Genomic DNA, 14830 nt, shown 5'->3' on the forward strand with positions numbered 1-14830 from the left:
TTAGGAGTGTTCTATAAAGAAGGTTCTTTTTTCGTATGTCAGGTACATACAAAAACATTCTACAACTTGAGTTTTTTTTAGAAGTTATCTTCAAGACTACATTACCCTTCTCTTTTATTTTGGAAGTCACGACATTACCCATGTAGAGCTTTATCCATTGTCGCAAGGTGTCAATTCAGAATAAGAGTCATTATTGCAACAAATATGACGTGTGGCTCCAGTATAAAGCCACTCTTCTCTTGGATTAGAGTCAACCAGTTTACTTCAAATATCACAACACATAGATCTATATCCTCCACATTCTCAGTCATTCTTTCCACAACATTAGCCTCGTAAACTTTAGCTTTCTTTAGATGTCTTCACTCAGAGAACTTGTGCCCCATCTTTTCACAGTTAAAACACTTCCCTTGAAATTTCCCCTTATTGGAAAATCCACCTTTAGGTCCCAACTTTGACCTATTTTTGTGTTTTTTCCTTTCTTGAAGTCCTTGATTTCTATCACATTTGTCTCAGCCTCTTTGAAGGTTTCTTTGACTCTAATTTCGTCTATTAAAAGTCTAATAACTAGTTCTTCCACGATCATTTTCTTCCTTTTTTACTTCATATAATTCTTGAAGTCACTCCATTCAGAAGGTAATTTTTCAATAATCACGACTACCTGAATGGATTCTCCTATGACCATTCTTTCGGAAAAAATCTCATTAATAAGTAGCTAGAGTTCCTCCACTTGTTTCACTACTGGTTTTGAGTCAACCATAGTAAAATTCAAGAACTCTAAAAGATAATATCTTTTGATATATAATATCTTTTGATATAATATCTTTTAATTTGAATTATTTAAAAAGAAGTTGATATCTTTTTAATATTTAATTTTTTTAAAATAATAAATATCTTTTAATTTAAAATATTTAAAAATATATTGATATCCTTTTAATATATTTTTAATATTCAAATTAAAAAAATAATAAATATCTTTTACTTTAAGATATTTAAAAAAGATATAATTATCTTATTAGTGCACGTTGATGACATATTTTCCAAATGACAAAAATAAGAGATTTGGGGATGAAAACAACGATTTTTTATTAATATAAGATAAGTACAAGGCAATATCTATTTAACAATGTCTCTCAAATATTTGATATTGAACATTCACTCTCTTGACATTCTTGATGCTCGAACCTGAAACCACAATGAATAACAACAATTCATTTACCACTGAAATCACTCGGTTCGTGCAACGCAATCATTTCTTAAATAAAAATAGTGACATTAATTATATATTGTTCTTTTAAATTCTAGACATATCTCATACATAAATGACCTTTTTTCTGGTGACTCTTATTATCATCATTTTTATTTTTTTATATTATATATATATATATATATATATATATATATATTTGTATTTGTGCTTTTATTAAAAAAAACTATTTTTATCTTCTAAAATTTTACAAATTCACATTCTTTTAAAAATTTACAAATTCACATTCTTTTAAAATTTTACAAATTCACCCATAATATAAAATAACATTAAAAAAACAACTTTTAAATCCATCCTATTCTAATCTAGTCTTAAAATTAAAATCAGATACAAATAAAAGAGAAATTATCTCATTTATGGAAATTTTAAATTTTATAAATAAAATTATACATAATCCTTCATATATAAAAAAACTAATTTTAAAAGACACCTCAATCTTTTTATTACGTTTGTAAATTATTTTTAGGGTAAAGGTCCCTTGACTATAAGATATTGCTTTATTGAGTCCATTGATTACTAAAAGTTATAAAATGGTCCATCGAATGTAGGAAGTTACTTTGTTGAGTATCTCGATTATTAAAAGTTACAAAATGGTCACTCAATTATTCATTATATTTTAAACCCGTCCTTTTTATTAAAAATATTAACGATCATTTGAGTTGTACGTTAACATGTTGATTGAGAAGTGATAATCATTTGAGATTATGAGATCAAATTTTATCATATCTCAGTCAACAGGTTAGCGTACAACTTAGGTTACTGACAAAATTTTAATGAAAAAGGACGAGTTCGTAACATAATGAATAGTCGGATGACCATTTTGTAACTTTTAATAGTTGAGAGACTTAACAAAGCAACTTCCTATACTCAGGGGACTATTTTGTAACTTTTAATAATCAAGAGACTCAATAAAGCAATATTCTATATTCGGGGGATCATTTGTGTACTTGACCATATTTTTTATAATTATTTGTGCTTAATTTAATAGTTAATTAATTTATAATAATAATTAAAAATTTATTATAGGATGATTCTTTAAACTTAATTTGTTGAATTTTTAATATGATTGAAATTTCTGGATTGAAATTTCTGATCATATTCGACCAATCGATAGTTAAGATCACATTTGTAAAGCTAAATGTAAAATACACAAATAATCCCTTAATTTTTAATTCTGTCGAAAAGAAAACATATATTAAAAAAAAACAGCGTATTGGAATATTGTAGGGTTCGTGGTGTTTACGAGAATGAATCCCTTAAGCATCGGAAAGCTCTAGATTTTTTTTCTTCTCACCTGTGAGTAAATTGGATGCCTCCCTTTATGATTTTAGTGTAAGGTTCCTTTAACTAAGCTCATTTTCAAGCAATGCTTTCGGTTCAAGATGTTTTTTAGTAAATAAAAAGAATACATCTTTGAAGTTATTAAAGGGTATTTGCCCAAAGCTAAAGAAAGTTACAAACTGTCATTCTTTTCACTGCTCCATTTTGATTTTCATGCTAATGGAAATGATTAAATTGTTATTAAAATAACTGTGGTGGTCACATATTTTCGATTATATTCATGAGTGATAAGGATGGAATAAAGGGTTGGATTCCTTTGAAAGTTTTTTTTCTCTCTCTTTATATATGTATATAACAAGAAAAAGAGAAGGGAGAAGAATTTTGTTTTAGATCATAAAGATGGGTTGCGATCACATAAAACAAAGATATGTAAATGTAAGGTTAACTTTAGTTCTATTAATTAATTGAAGGGCAAACTATACGTTTCATACCCTAACTATTAATTTTGATATGTTTAGGTCATCTAATTATTTTTTATAAAAAATTCATATTTAATATTTAGTTTTGGTTTCATTTTGATCACAAGTTGTTAAAAAAATCAACGATGATGCTGAATATCATTATAAGGTGATGCCACATCATAATTGTAAAAATGTCACATTAGCAATTCTGTTAAATTTTTTACCAGTGGGTGATCAAAATAAAATAAAATTTTAATACTAGGTATGATTTTGAAAAGAAAATAGTTGAATGACCAAAACGGAATAGAAATGATAGTTAAGGTACTAAACATGTAGTTTATCCAAGTGAGCCAACTTGCTAATTTTCTCATAAACGTTCTTCAGATGTGCACTTGTTAGAAAAATGAAACTAAATCATTCATAATTCAGAACAGATATTAGGTAGGATGAGAGTGTTTTATGAGTTGAATAAAATAATTTAAATTATTTGATTTGATAAATCTTATTTAATAATTTATTTTTAATTTAAATTTTTATATTGAATTAAATTTTTAAAATTTGAGTCGAAATGTTTGATTTTCTGTTTAAATTTTATTATAAATATTTATAATATTATGATATTATTGATTCGAAGTTTAATATTATGATTTTATAACCATGCGATACATATATATTCTTTTATATTTTTTCATAAGTGATATATATATATATATATCTTAGACAGTCGAGAAACTCAGGTTTATTCATTAGTTACTAAAAGTTTATTCAAAATCTATTTTACAACTCAACTCAAATTTAAAATTTTTCGTGTAAAATCGCATCAAAAAGATTTATTTTTTTAGTCAAATTTTACTCAACCCGGATTAAATTTGTTGGACTTGATCGTCATCATCTAATGTCTCGTATAATTTGGGAATCTGAAAGAAGATGCGAAAAGTTCTGCCGTCTCAGACATCTCAAGAATATAAAAGAAAATGCACATAGTTTAACAGTGAATCAATTGCATTACAATTCTCGAAATTTTCCGTACACAATGCTTTAAAGCTCAAGAAGCCCAAGTTCTCCTTTCAATCACTATTATTATGTGTTTTCTTTTTACCCACTTTATTTATTTTTAATTACAAACAGAAAACAAAATGGGTTTTATAAGAGGAATTTTTCAGTTGCAAATAATAATAATAAATCCAAGCATGTAAAACAAACGGGGTTATAATATTACATAAATTCCACTAAGTCCAGAAGATGTTGCATAACTCATCAGAAAATAAAACCCTAAAATATTTGGCAAATATATTGACAACCTGGAGACCAAAACTAGCATCGCATGATAACTGCACTCAAATACTTCTGCCTCCAACATTCACCGCGATCACCTATTCAGTACCTCGAACGACTTCTTACCCTGCAAATTTTACACAAACCCTTAATGAGCCCTCCAAGCATTACATATCAGAGCAACAGAAAATAAGTCCCGACTATCAGAGCAGAACCACAACCTTGGTGAGCACGAAACTGAACGAGATCGAGAACGAGAACGGGAGTGAGAGTGGGACCAAGACCGTGAGCGTGATCGAGAATAATATCTTCTAGAACTCCTACTAGGACTTCTACTCCGTCGATACCTTCTGCAGTAAAGAAATTATCCACCAGATAAATATTACATCTTTAAAGAGAGCAGAACAAGAAGTTTTCACACTAAAAGAATGCATATAGCTAAAACACGTAGTTGCCCTGTAAATATCAGTCATAACTCGACGGAAAATATAATCAACAGCAGTTAAGAGAAAATAATCATACTAAATCCGTTGACAATGGAAAAGGGACAAAAAGGAAGAGAATGCATAATGGTATTAACTAAGACATAAATTTTCTGGATGTCTATTTTGTTTAAACTTCAGGCAGCACCTCCTCTTTTGTATACCAGGCTACTACATCTTAATACCTCCAAGTTACCTCATAATAATAAAATAACCGAGGGAAAACTTGAAAATTTCATTATCTTTGGTTGGTTTTTAAGGAGACATTATTCTACTGCAGAAAATATTCATCAGCCATATGGATAGAACATAGAGATAAAAATACTTCAAGATATAACCTTGGAGGAGAGCGACTGTAACTCCTACTGCGGCTGCGATGCCTTTGACGACTTAATCGACTTGTTTCTGCAAGTTTTTCCACTCTTTGACGCTCCTGCTCTCTCTTCTTAGCCATTTCCGCTGCAGTGTCTTTCTTAACTATAGAAGACAACCTTATCAAATCATGAATAAAACTCCAGAAAACGTGTAACACTACAAACTCTAAAGCCCTTCTCATACCAACTTACTGCCTCTCTTTTCTTCCAAGCATATTTACAGATAAAATAAATAGCTATCTAGGAAAAAAATATGATAAGAAAAAGTATACGCATACTTTGTTTATTTAGCTGTCTGTTCATAATCCTTTTTAGCCGCTCTTGAGGAGTTTCTTTCTTCTCAACCGGCCCCTGTTTGGAGGGACCTCCAGAGGCACTTGCTTTTGTCAACTTGGCTACTGTTGGTAATCCACTGACAGAAAGGAAATACAACTGTTAAAATCAAGGCAACGCAAAACAATAAACCAATAAATAACCGTTACATGACAAATATGATCATAGAAGTAAAAATTATGGTGATACCTTACTGTTGGTTTTGACACTTCACTGCTCTTTTCTTTATCAAGAGACACACCAGATGCAGGATCACCATGAAGTGCCTCAAGTATTTGACCAGAAGATAGCCTGCAGTGAAGGAAAAACATTAGATTCTTCCATAGGTCATGGTTCTGAAATACTGGGAAGCATTCACACAAATTCCATTTCAGGAAGAATGTGAGCTTTAGAAGGGAAGCCTCCTTCCTCTCCCTCTTTCCAGTTATGCTGATAACCCTAGGGCAGATATATTTTAAACCAGAAAAGTTTGCCTCAGGCAACAAAAGTGGGATAAGCTGCAGCAGAGTAAAGACTGTCCAATCTATCTTTGCAAGAATTAAAGGTCGAGTGCTCCGACCGGTTCAACTTGTCAGACTGAGATGGAGGAGATGATGGCGGAGAAAATCCTTCAAGCTTTGCTTCATCCCTGTCTCCAGAGCCTCCAAACTCTGTAATATACTCTATTTTTGGAGCCTTCGTTTTACTTCTATGAAAATCATCAGAATAACTACCATGCGTATGGCGCCTCGAGTATGGTGGAGAATATGAACGTGATCTTGACCTGAATAAGAAAATCAATACATTAGCAAGTCAGGCATGATGTCATAGGTTGGACTCCACCTAGACACCCTGTATGTAGAAAAAGATATACCTCCTAGAACGTGGATAAGCATCATAGGTTGGACTCTGCCTAGACACCCTGGACGTGGAAAAAGATATCATCAGCAAGTCATGCATGTTGTCACAACCCAATTCTAGGGCTGAGCAAAAAAGTGTTGATCCAAAAACCGAACCAAAGTGTTTTGGTTGGTTTATGGAATTCAAGTTTAAAAACCATGGTTAACCAAACCGAGCCAAATTCATTTTTTATTTAATTTATATTTATTTTTTGATTTTTATAATGGAAAAATAAGTTTCCTATATTTCAAATAATGAAAATAACTTATAAATATTATATAAGAATTATAAATTCTTTCTATTTATTTGAAAATTTATTTTTAGAAATATTTACATAAAAAGACTTTGAAAAATTATCAAAAAAATGTAAAAAAAACATTAAAGAAATCCATTTTGTCAAAATAAAGTAAAAAATGTCTAAACCAAAAAATTATTATGAAACCCGGGAACCGAACCGAGTGGATCTCACCCATACCCCAATTCTACAAGCTTGTAAAAAATATCTTCTAAAATTTTTACCGGTAGGGATCATTATGAAGGACTCGTGCTCCAGTTATCCGAGCAGCTTCTCTTTCTCTCTCCCTCTCTATTTGAGAAGCTTTCCTCCTTTCTTTGCGACTCAATTTCCTCTGAAAAGTTTAGAATTTATTATCAACAATATTAATAATAAACAGCAACTATAAACAATGTATCTTAACAAACTTACAATTGCAGGATCGCCTTTGACTACTTCGTTTTGTCTTTTTTCTTCCTCTTTTGCTTTTTTGTCCATGTAAACAAGCCAACCATACCTTTTCACACCAAATTCTTTTGCTATTATATCCATTCCTTCATCATTACTATCATCACTGTTGAAATCCTCATCTTCTTCTTCCTCATCATCTTCTTCACCCGCATCAGAAAAATGAGCTTCTTCTTTCCCATTTCCTTCATAAGAGAATCCAACTTGGGAATAAGAACCTTTATTGGTTGATTGCGCAGGCTGTGATCTGCCAAATATATCCAAAAAACCAAAAGAAAAAAGCAACATAACCACAGATAGCAGTCAGATACATCAGCATCAGTGAAATCGGCCAACAGGGCATTTATGATGAAATTATATTGTGCATGTAAAGAAACAAAATGAAGGACACCCATCAGCTGTAGAAACGATCTAAAGAAAACCTTATAAAAGGCCACCGAATGATCTTTATGATATATGGACCAAAGCCATTGGAAAATGGCTTTTTCCTGCTTTGCAGTAAAATAACTACTAAAGCAGAGAATAAACCCATCAAAGATGATTTCCAAAAGGCCATATGGAAAGAAAAATAAAAAGAAACCCAAGTTTATAACTTTGATCTTCTTTAATAAAACTAAGATGTCTACATTTAATTCCAAACAGCATGAGACAGAAAATATATCTCCTGCAACCACCATCTTATCTCCATGTCTAAGATCATTCCAGAGCCCCATGCAGCATGCAACATGCAGCAAAAGTATTGGTAGAGAAGCAGACTCTGTTAGAAATTTGAATACTGCCAACACTAATATTTTTTTGGGAAAAACACTTCAGTACTATCACATCACATGCATCACATTTCTTACCAAATGGGTACTAAGAGTATAGGAAAGAACATATTAAACCTGTCTGGTTGAAATGGTGCGATTACTTTTGCCTCCACTTCCATATTCACATGCTGTAAACCATCCTCATCGGTAACTGTCAAAAGATACAAGCCTCTATCTCATAAAGTTCATTTGATTACTCATCGCTATTCTTATAACGTATTTCTATCCTTTTATCTTTCATTGCAATACAACCAAAAAAGAGGCATTGGAAATGAACAGGACTAAACACACAATTTATCAATTCAGAGAAATAACAAAAGTACCGACATCCTCTACGGCGATGCTTAATTAAATCCCGATATCGCTCGAAATTAACAAACTCTTCTACTTCTTCTTCCTTTTCGGACTTCTCTTGATTCCTAAAATGTCGTGTCCCTGGCTCCCGAATAAAATCAAGTAGGGCTCGGCCATCAAATCTAAAACATGAGCATAACGAATTAATTTATAAAAAAATCGTCTAGAAGAATCCTGGTAATGAAGATAAATGAGAAATCAAAACTACCTATCGATGCTCGGCCATCAAATCTAAAACATGAGCATAACGAATTAATTTATAAAAAAATCGTCTAGAAGAATCCTGGTAATGAAGATAAATGAGAAATCAAAACTACCTATCGATTAAAATATCTTGTTTTCCATTCCAAGGTATCCTGTAAACAAAAGTAACAAATTAGAGATATTGATGGATGAAATAGAAGATTATATAAGGGGAAATAGAAGATTATATAAGGGAAAATAGATGCTTACAAGCCCTGCTGGTCTTGAGTGGCATGATAAAGGGCGTCGTCTCGGTGGATACGGCAGCGAGAGCCGATGACTTGAATGGATTGCTGAGGATCGCCGCGTCTTTTGGCAAGGTAGATGGCCCGTCTTTGTGCTCTCTTTCGAGCCGCGTCCATCATGTCGTGGACCTTTCTTTCTGATCTCCGCGCTTCGTGCCACATCTTCGAGAACAGAATCGGAGGATTGAAACCCTAAAGAGAGAAATAGGTAAAAGAAAACAATCTCAGGATCAATAATATGTGGGAAACTTTGTATTGTTTTGGTAAGAGGGAAGTGGGCTTTTACTTGCTCTGTGCTTTTACGGTCATTATATTTTCCCAAAAAGGGCCCAATTTTTATTATTACTATAATAATTTACACCACTATATTAAATTTTTATGCAATTTTAAACAAATTATTATGATATTAAAAAATAATAGGGTAAAGTACATAAATGGTCCCCCAACTATAGGGTACTACTTTATTAAGTCCTTTGACTATTAAAAGTAAAAAAATGGTCTTTCGACTATAAAATGTTACTTTATTAAGTCCCTTGACTATTAAAAGGTACAAAATGGTCACCCGACTATTCATTATGTTTCAAACTTGTTCTTTTCTATTAAAAAATTGATGGTTTTTAAGTTGTACGTTAACATGATTATTGAAATATAATAATCGTTTGAGATTCTGTGATCAAACTTTTATCATATCACAGTTAGCAAGTTAACGTTCAACCTAGAATAACGTCCATTTTTAACGGAAAATGATGAGTTTGAACCATAATGAATAGTCAGGTGAACATTTTATAACTTTTAATAGTTGAGGGATCATTTATGTTCTTTACCCAAAATAATAATATATAGTGTTTTTTCAATAAAATTTGAAAGTTTATATTATTTTATCTTAACTTTTGAATATTCTAAAATTTTTAACTCTTGAACTTTTATAATAATAAAATTACTTTTTAAGCTCTCTAAAATAAATTTATAGTTTAAAATTTCTAACAAAGATAATGCATAAAATAATAATAAATTTCTGGTTTGGTGACTAGTTTGTGGTTTAGAATAGGAAAAGCAAAATTCGATTCATTTTGGAAAATTCAATTTTTGACTTGTCCTTAAAAATATAACTCAAAAATATAACTCCAATTGACAAATAAAATTTAAATTATAAAATAAGATATAACTCAATTTTTAATAATTCATGATTGATTTCAAATACAAATTAAATCTCTCAACTCTTCGTTATATATATACACACACGTATGTATTTGATTATGAAAGTTTTTTTTTTTTTTGACAAATTCTACATTAATCCCAATCCTACTTAGAAGAGAACGAGAACAAGAACTACAGGAGAAGGAAGGTGGGTGCTCCTAATAGGATTAAAACTCATGACTTAGGGTGTGTTTGGTTCACGAAATATAAGATTACTAGTGGGAATGTAAGATTACTAGGGAATACGATTACTGGGAATGTTGTATTTTGTGTTTGGTTGGTTTAGCAAGAATGTAAGATTACCGTGTTTGGTTAAAGGAATAAAAGATTATTGAATGTATATTTGACCAAATTGTCCTTATTATATATTTGTTTTTTTAACAAGTTGAAAAATATTTATACATTTTCTTTAAAAAATTTAAATTCATAAAATTTATATATATATATATATATATTTACAAAATTGAAAATATAAAAAGGTTTAACGAAAGGGTAAAATTTTATTTTAACCCCTGAACTTCATATAAAATTTTAATTATAGATTTTTTTTTTGTAAATCTAAAATAGTTTAAGGATAAAGTTGTAATTTAACCTTCGTAAAATTTTTATTATTCAATACAGAAGAATGATATTTTTGAAAAACAAATTAAGGGCATTTTAGTCCAAAATGCCGGTAATCCAACAATACATAAGGAAAGTGACGTAATGACATTCCCGGTAATATACAAAAAAAATCTACTATTGGTAATAAAACATTACCGGAAATGAGATTTCCAGCCAACCAAACATGAGAATGTGGATTTCATTCCCATGAGAATCTCACATTCCTTGAATCAAACAGGCCCTTAAGGGAATATAATGATACAAAGATAAATAACTTGTTCAATCAACCAAATACACTTACTCGATTATAGAAGTAACTTAAATTAGAATCAGTTAATACCAAAACATTAAAAATATTTACTATTAGATTTTAAAAAATTTAGATCAACTCGACTCAAAATTTATAAACTTGACCTTAATAAAAAATATGAAATAAAATTTAAATTATAAAATATAATTCATTACCTAAGTTAATTAAAATAAATAAATTCGATTGAGTGACCCCTGATTTGAAATGTAGTTTGTGTACCTAGGACTGATTATCACATTCCCGTGTAGTCCGTAACGTGGTAACGTGAAGTGTTAAAATAGCTTTGCATTGATTAAATGCAAGGGCAGGCAACTCAAGTTCAACAACACAACAACTAATGGCTGTCGTCTTCCCACGTTTTCTAAATTCCCCTCTCCCTCACTCTTCACTTGCTTCTTCTTTGGCTCCGCCTTCACCCAGGCCTCAATTCTTTGCATCTTCTGCACCATCATCGTCATCTCCCATGGAAATCGCCCCCCAAAAGTACACGGATTTCACATTCGTCTCTGCCCCACATAGGAACCTTATGGTTGATATGGTGTCGACGATGGAGAATCGTCTGGACTCTCAGCTCAAACCATGCACTCTACCCTCTGATATACAATATTACTACACTCCAAGTGGGAACTCCCATGGCTCACTTTATATCAGATCAGGCCATACCTCTTCTCCGGTATACTTTTACTCTCTAAACTTTTCACTTCAATTCTTTCATTTATTGTTAAGAAGCATACAAACTTGGGCAATTCGATTTTTCAAAGCTGTCCATTCATACTGTTCAATTTCTTTTCTTATTTAACTCAAGTATGCACGCTTGAGTTGGCAACTTCTCCAGTAACTGAATGAGAATGAACTCAAATTGAACGGAAAATGCATCCTTTTAATGATCAACTGCTTAGAAAAAAACAAGTTGTTATTGCAAGGGTAAAATTAGAAATGTTGAATTGTTGATGAATTTAGGGTTCCATGCCTAGTACTTTTCGGTACATGTACACAACTTTTGGTATAGAAACGTTTTGCCGTTGGTTCTAGTGAATAGGATATTCCTATTTTTTTAATGCAATAATTCAGTTTTGGTTCATTGGCTAGAAGGCTTGTTGAAAGCTTTCCACAATTGCTGCTAGTCAAATCAAGAGAATTGTGTAAAGAATAGGTAATATCGTTCATGTTATATGCGGCTTGTGGTCTTTGATTTGAGGTTAATGTTTCCTAGGGTGCTAGCTTTGAAATTAAAGTTTTCCTCCTATAATTCCATATAATCTGAAGGTCTCTAGCTTAGCTGGCCAATTAAACTTTTGAAAGGCAAGATGAAGTATCTAGTTCATAGGTAGTGAATACAAGAGTGCACCCAATGGATGAAAGAATAACGACGTTCACCTTAACCCCCCACCGGAGAAAATAAATCTAATGAATTGAAAGAACTATGAGATGTTTTCTAATATTAGTATGATCAATGGATTTTGGATAAGCTTTGCATGTTTTCATGCTCGTCCTACTTCCTAGTTCTAACCTCTGTGTGTATGAATCTTCCGGTAAATTTTAGATGTATCATTTCTGTAAGAATGCTTAAAATAACATCCTCAGGTTCCAAACTCCATTTTTAAGGCTCACGATCACCAAAGTTGATCATTGTCGCTGAAAAGGTAGGGAACTAGGGATGATGTTGATCTAAGGGTATCCTATTGGTTTTTAAACTGATTCATGGAATCAAAACAGCATCATATGTTGTTTTGTATTTGAATTCTTGGCTGTGTTTCCCAGGAACTAGTTATCTCTCTCTGAGTGCTAAACTAGTGGCTATTAAAACATTTGTGAAGGTGCATAGGTTCCTCCTCAGTAACACTCTGGTACCATCGTTGTTACAGAAACGTCCAGCACCATGTTCTGCTGTTTTCATTTTGTAAATGCACTATATTGCTTCATATATCATCTGAAATTGGTCAGTTGGTATTTTGCTGATGTGCAAGCCTTATGATCTAGTGTTACATTTCCGGGATTCTGAAAATATGGTATTATGGATGTTTCAGGTTGATTTCGTTCTAGGAAGTTGGATAAACTGTAAGATGCCAACAGAGGGAGCACTGAACATAACAAGCCTTTCAGCATATCTGAATGCTTCCACAGATGCCCCGAATTTCCTGATTGAACTCATACAGAGTAGCCCTACATCACTTGTTTTCCTTCTGGATCTGCCCCCTCGAAAGGACCTGGTCTTATATCCCGAGTACCTTAATACTTTTTACGAGAACACCCGACTTGAATCACTTAGGCAAACGTTTGAGAAACTCCCAGAAGTTCAACCTTACTACTCCTCTGCTCTTTACATTCGATGCCTTACATCCCCAACTTCAATCATGATCCAAATCAATACAGAGGGATCCAGAGAAGGACGCATGGAGGAGATTATAAAGGATCATGTACACCCGGTAGCAAAAGAAGCATTGGGGATATGGTTGGACCGATGCGCTTGTGGACATAGAAATGTGGACGAGGAAGGAAAGGCATATTTGGAGAAGAGGGATGGGTTGATTAAGAACAAGACAATTGAGATTGATATAGGTTCAAGCTTCCCAAGATTGTTTGGGCCCGACATAGCAAATCGTGTATTAGAGGTGATAAGGGAAGCATACAATGGCTGAGTCCCAAATCAATGCACGCATAAAATGGAATCCCAGCATTGGAAAACAATTTAAGTAGCTTTTTTACTCGGTCAAGTCATTGAAACAGGGTCTGATCTTTTGTAAATTCAAAACTTAATTCGACTGAGTGAGTTTATTCAAATGTTAGGTTTTAGTTTCTGTTATATTTTTTTGGTGAGTTCAAGTTTAAATGCCATAAACATGCCATTCAAGCCTATAATTGGAATGAGGTAAACATAATTTTTATACTTAATTTTAGTATCCATTTTTTCTTATAATTAGATATTTAACATTTTAATGGTATAGTTATTTAAACAGTGCAATTAGATGTTCGATTTTTATTTTTATTTACGTAATTAGGTGTCTAACTCTTATTTTTCTGATATATTATATGGTCATATTTAGAATTTAAACATTTATCTTTTGAACTTGTAATATTTATTATATTTTCAATTAAATGAAGTTAAAATTATAAACATGAATTAATTAAAACCGAATATGTGTCAAACAAAATTATAAAATAAAATCTTTATATTCAAATAATTTAAAAAAATAATATAAAAATTTTATAATCAGAATTAACCGAATCAAATTAAAATGAAAGATTTAAAAATGGGTAAACAACCATTAATGTTTGAGTAAGTTTCGTTTTCCCATTGAAGTTTCAAAATTAACAAATTGATCATTAACGTTATCGATTTGTAACAAAATAATAACTAATATTAACAATTTATAATAAAATAGTCACTAACATTATCGATTTGTAATAAAATTATCACTCCACCGTCGCCTAAGTTAAATTGATGATGTAACAACGTTAAAAAAGTTTAATATTTAATTTTACCCTTACATTTATTGCTAAAATAAAAAATAAGTCCTTAAATAATGATTTTATATGTAATTTACCCAAAAATTTTCTAACTATCATTTTAGTTGAAAACCTTTCCTTCGATTTTTAGACAAGGAATTTGGGTCTGTTTTTTCGACAAGGTTAATATTTAGTGTTTTCCCCAAATGCTCTAGCAGCAACGCTAGTTGAAGATGCATTAGTGTCTAAAGATTAAGCCAGTAAACAGGAATAATAAGTAGAGAAACAGAATAACCTGTCACAAGTAAGCTATGAAACTTTAGGGAAAAAGAAAGTAGATTTTAGGAGAAGAGATAGATTGAAGAAAAGAGAAATTCATTCATCCAAAATCGTAAATATTTTACTGTGAAAACCGTTTGTATATACTGTTAATTCTAGGACTGATTCCCTTATTTCATTGCAAGACTCGTACCTTTGTCTTTTAGTGCAACAGAATAACAAAATGTTGATTGATTGGTGTTTTGGGTTGAT

At 31.6% G+C, this 14830-nt stretch overlaps 2 protein-coding genes across 3 annotated transcripts; one reads left to right on the forward strand and one right to left on the reverse strand.

The window, feature by feature from the left end:
- Window positions 1-4248: 4248 nt before the first annotated feature.
- Window positions 4249-8968, reverse strand: LOC120171907 (CLK4-associating serine/arginine rich protein-like). Of its 2 annotated transcripts, none has more exons than XM_039179514.1 (13): window positions 8708-8968; window positions 8572-8610; window positions 8228-8376; window positions 7976-8051; window positions 7056-7338; window positions 6869-6978; window positions 6324-6371; window positions 6030-6233; window positions 5660-5761; window positions 5416-5549; window positions 5102-5240; window positions 4503-4628; window positions 4249-4408 (listed from the first exon to the last, which is right to left on the reverse strand). In XM_039179514.1, exons 1-13 carry the CDS (start codon window positions 8902-8904, stop codon window positions 4384-4386), a joined length of 1632 nt encoding a protein of 543 aa, XP_039035445.1. In that variant the 5' UTR covers window positions 8905-8968; the 3' UTR covers window positions 4249-4383. The 2 variants fall into 2 exon arrangements, with proteins under 2 accessions (XP_039035445.1, XP_039035444.1); XM_039179513.1 differs by having other exon boundaries at window positions 4260-4408; window positions 4503-4631; window positions 8708-8967.
- A 2199-nt stretch (window positions 8969-11167) lies between these two features.
- Window positions 11168-13630, forward strand: LOC120171786 (red chlorophyll catabolite reductase-like). Its single transcript, XM_039179436.1, has 2 exons — window positions 11168-11525; window positions 12880-13630. Exons 1-2 carry the CDS (start codon window positions 11190-11192, stop codon window positions 13489-13491), a joined length of 948 nt encoding a protein of 315 aa, XP_039035367.1. The 5' UTR covers window positions 11168-11189; the 3' UTR covers window positions 13492-13630.
- Window positions 13631-14830: the final 1200 nt, after the last annotated feature.

This window comes from Hibiscus syriacus, unplaced genomic scaffold, assembly GCF_006381635.1.
Source record: "Hibiscus syriacus cultivar Baekdansim isolate YM2019G1 unplaced genomic scaffold, ASM638163v2 tig00111837_pilon, whole genome shotgun sequence".
Classification (NCBI taxonomy): domain Eukaryota; kingdom Viridiplantae; phylum Streptophyta; class Magnoliopsida; order Malvales; family Malvaceae; genus Hibiscus; species Hibiscus syriacus.

Bases quoted from the DNA above. Each gene is read 5' to 3' on its own strand.
- LOC120171907 (XM_039179513.1), bottom strand. From the start codon at position 8,904: ATGTGGCACGAAGCGCGGAGATCAGAAAGAAAGGTCCACGACATGATG. The intron at 5,762-6,029 runs GTCGGAGCACTC...CCTTCACTGCAG, and splicing joins CAGTCTGACAAGTTGAACCG to GCTATCTTCTGGTCAAATAC. The intron at 4,632-5,101 runs GTTATATCTTGA...TCTTTACTGCAG, and splicing joins TACAGTCGCTCTCCTCCAAG to AAGGTATCGACGGAGTAGAA.
- LOC120171786 (XM_039179436.1), top strand. From the start codon at position 11,190: ATGGCTGTCGTCTTCCCACGTTTTCTAAATTCCCCTCTCCCTCACTCT. The intron at 11,526-12,879 runs GTATACTTTTAC...TGGATGTTTCAG, and splicing joins CAGGCCATACCTCTTCTCCG to GTTGATTTCGTTCTAGGAAG.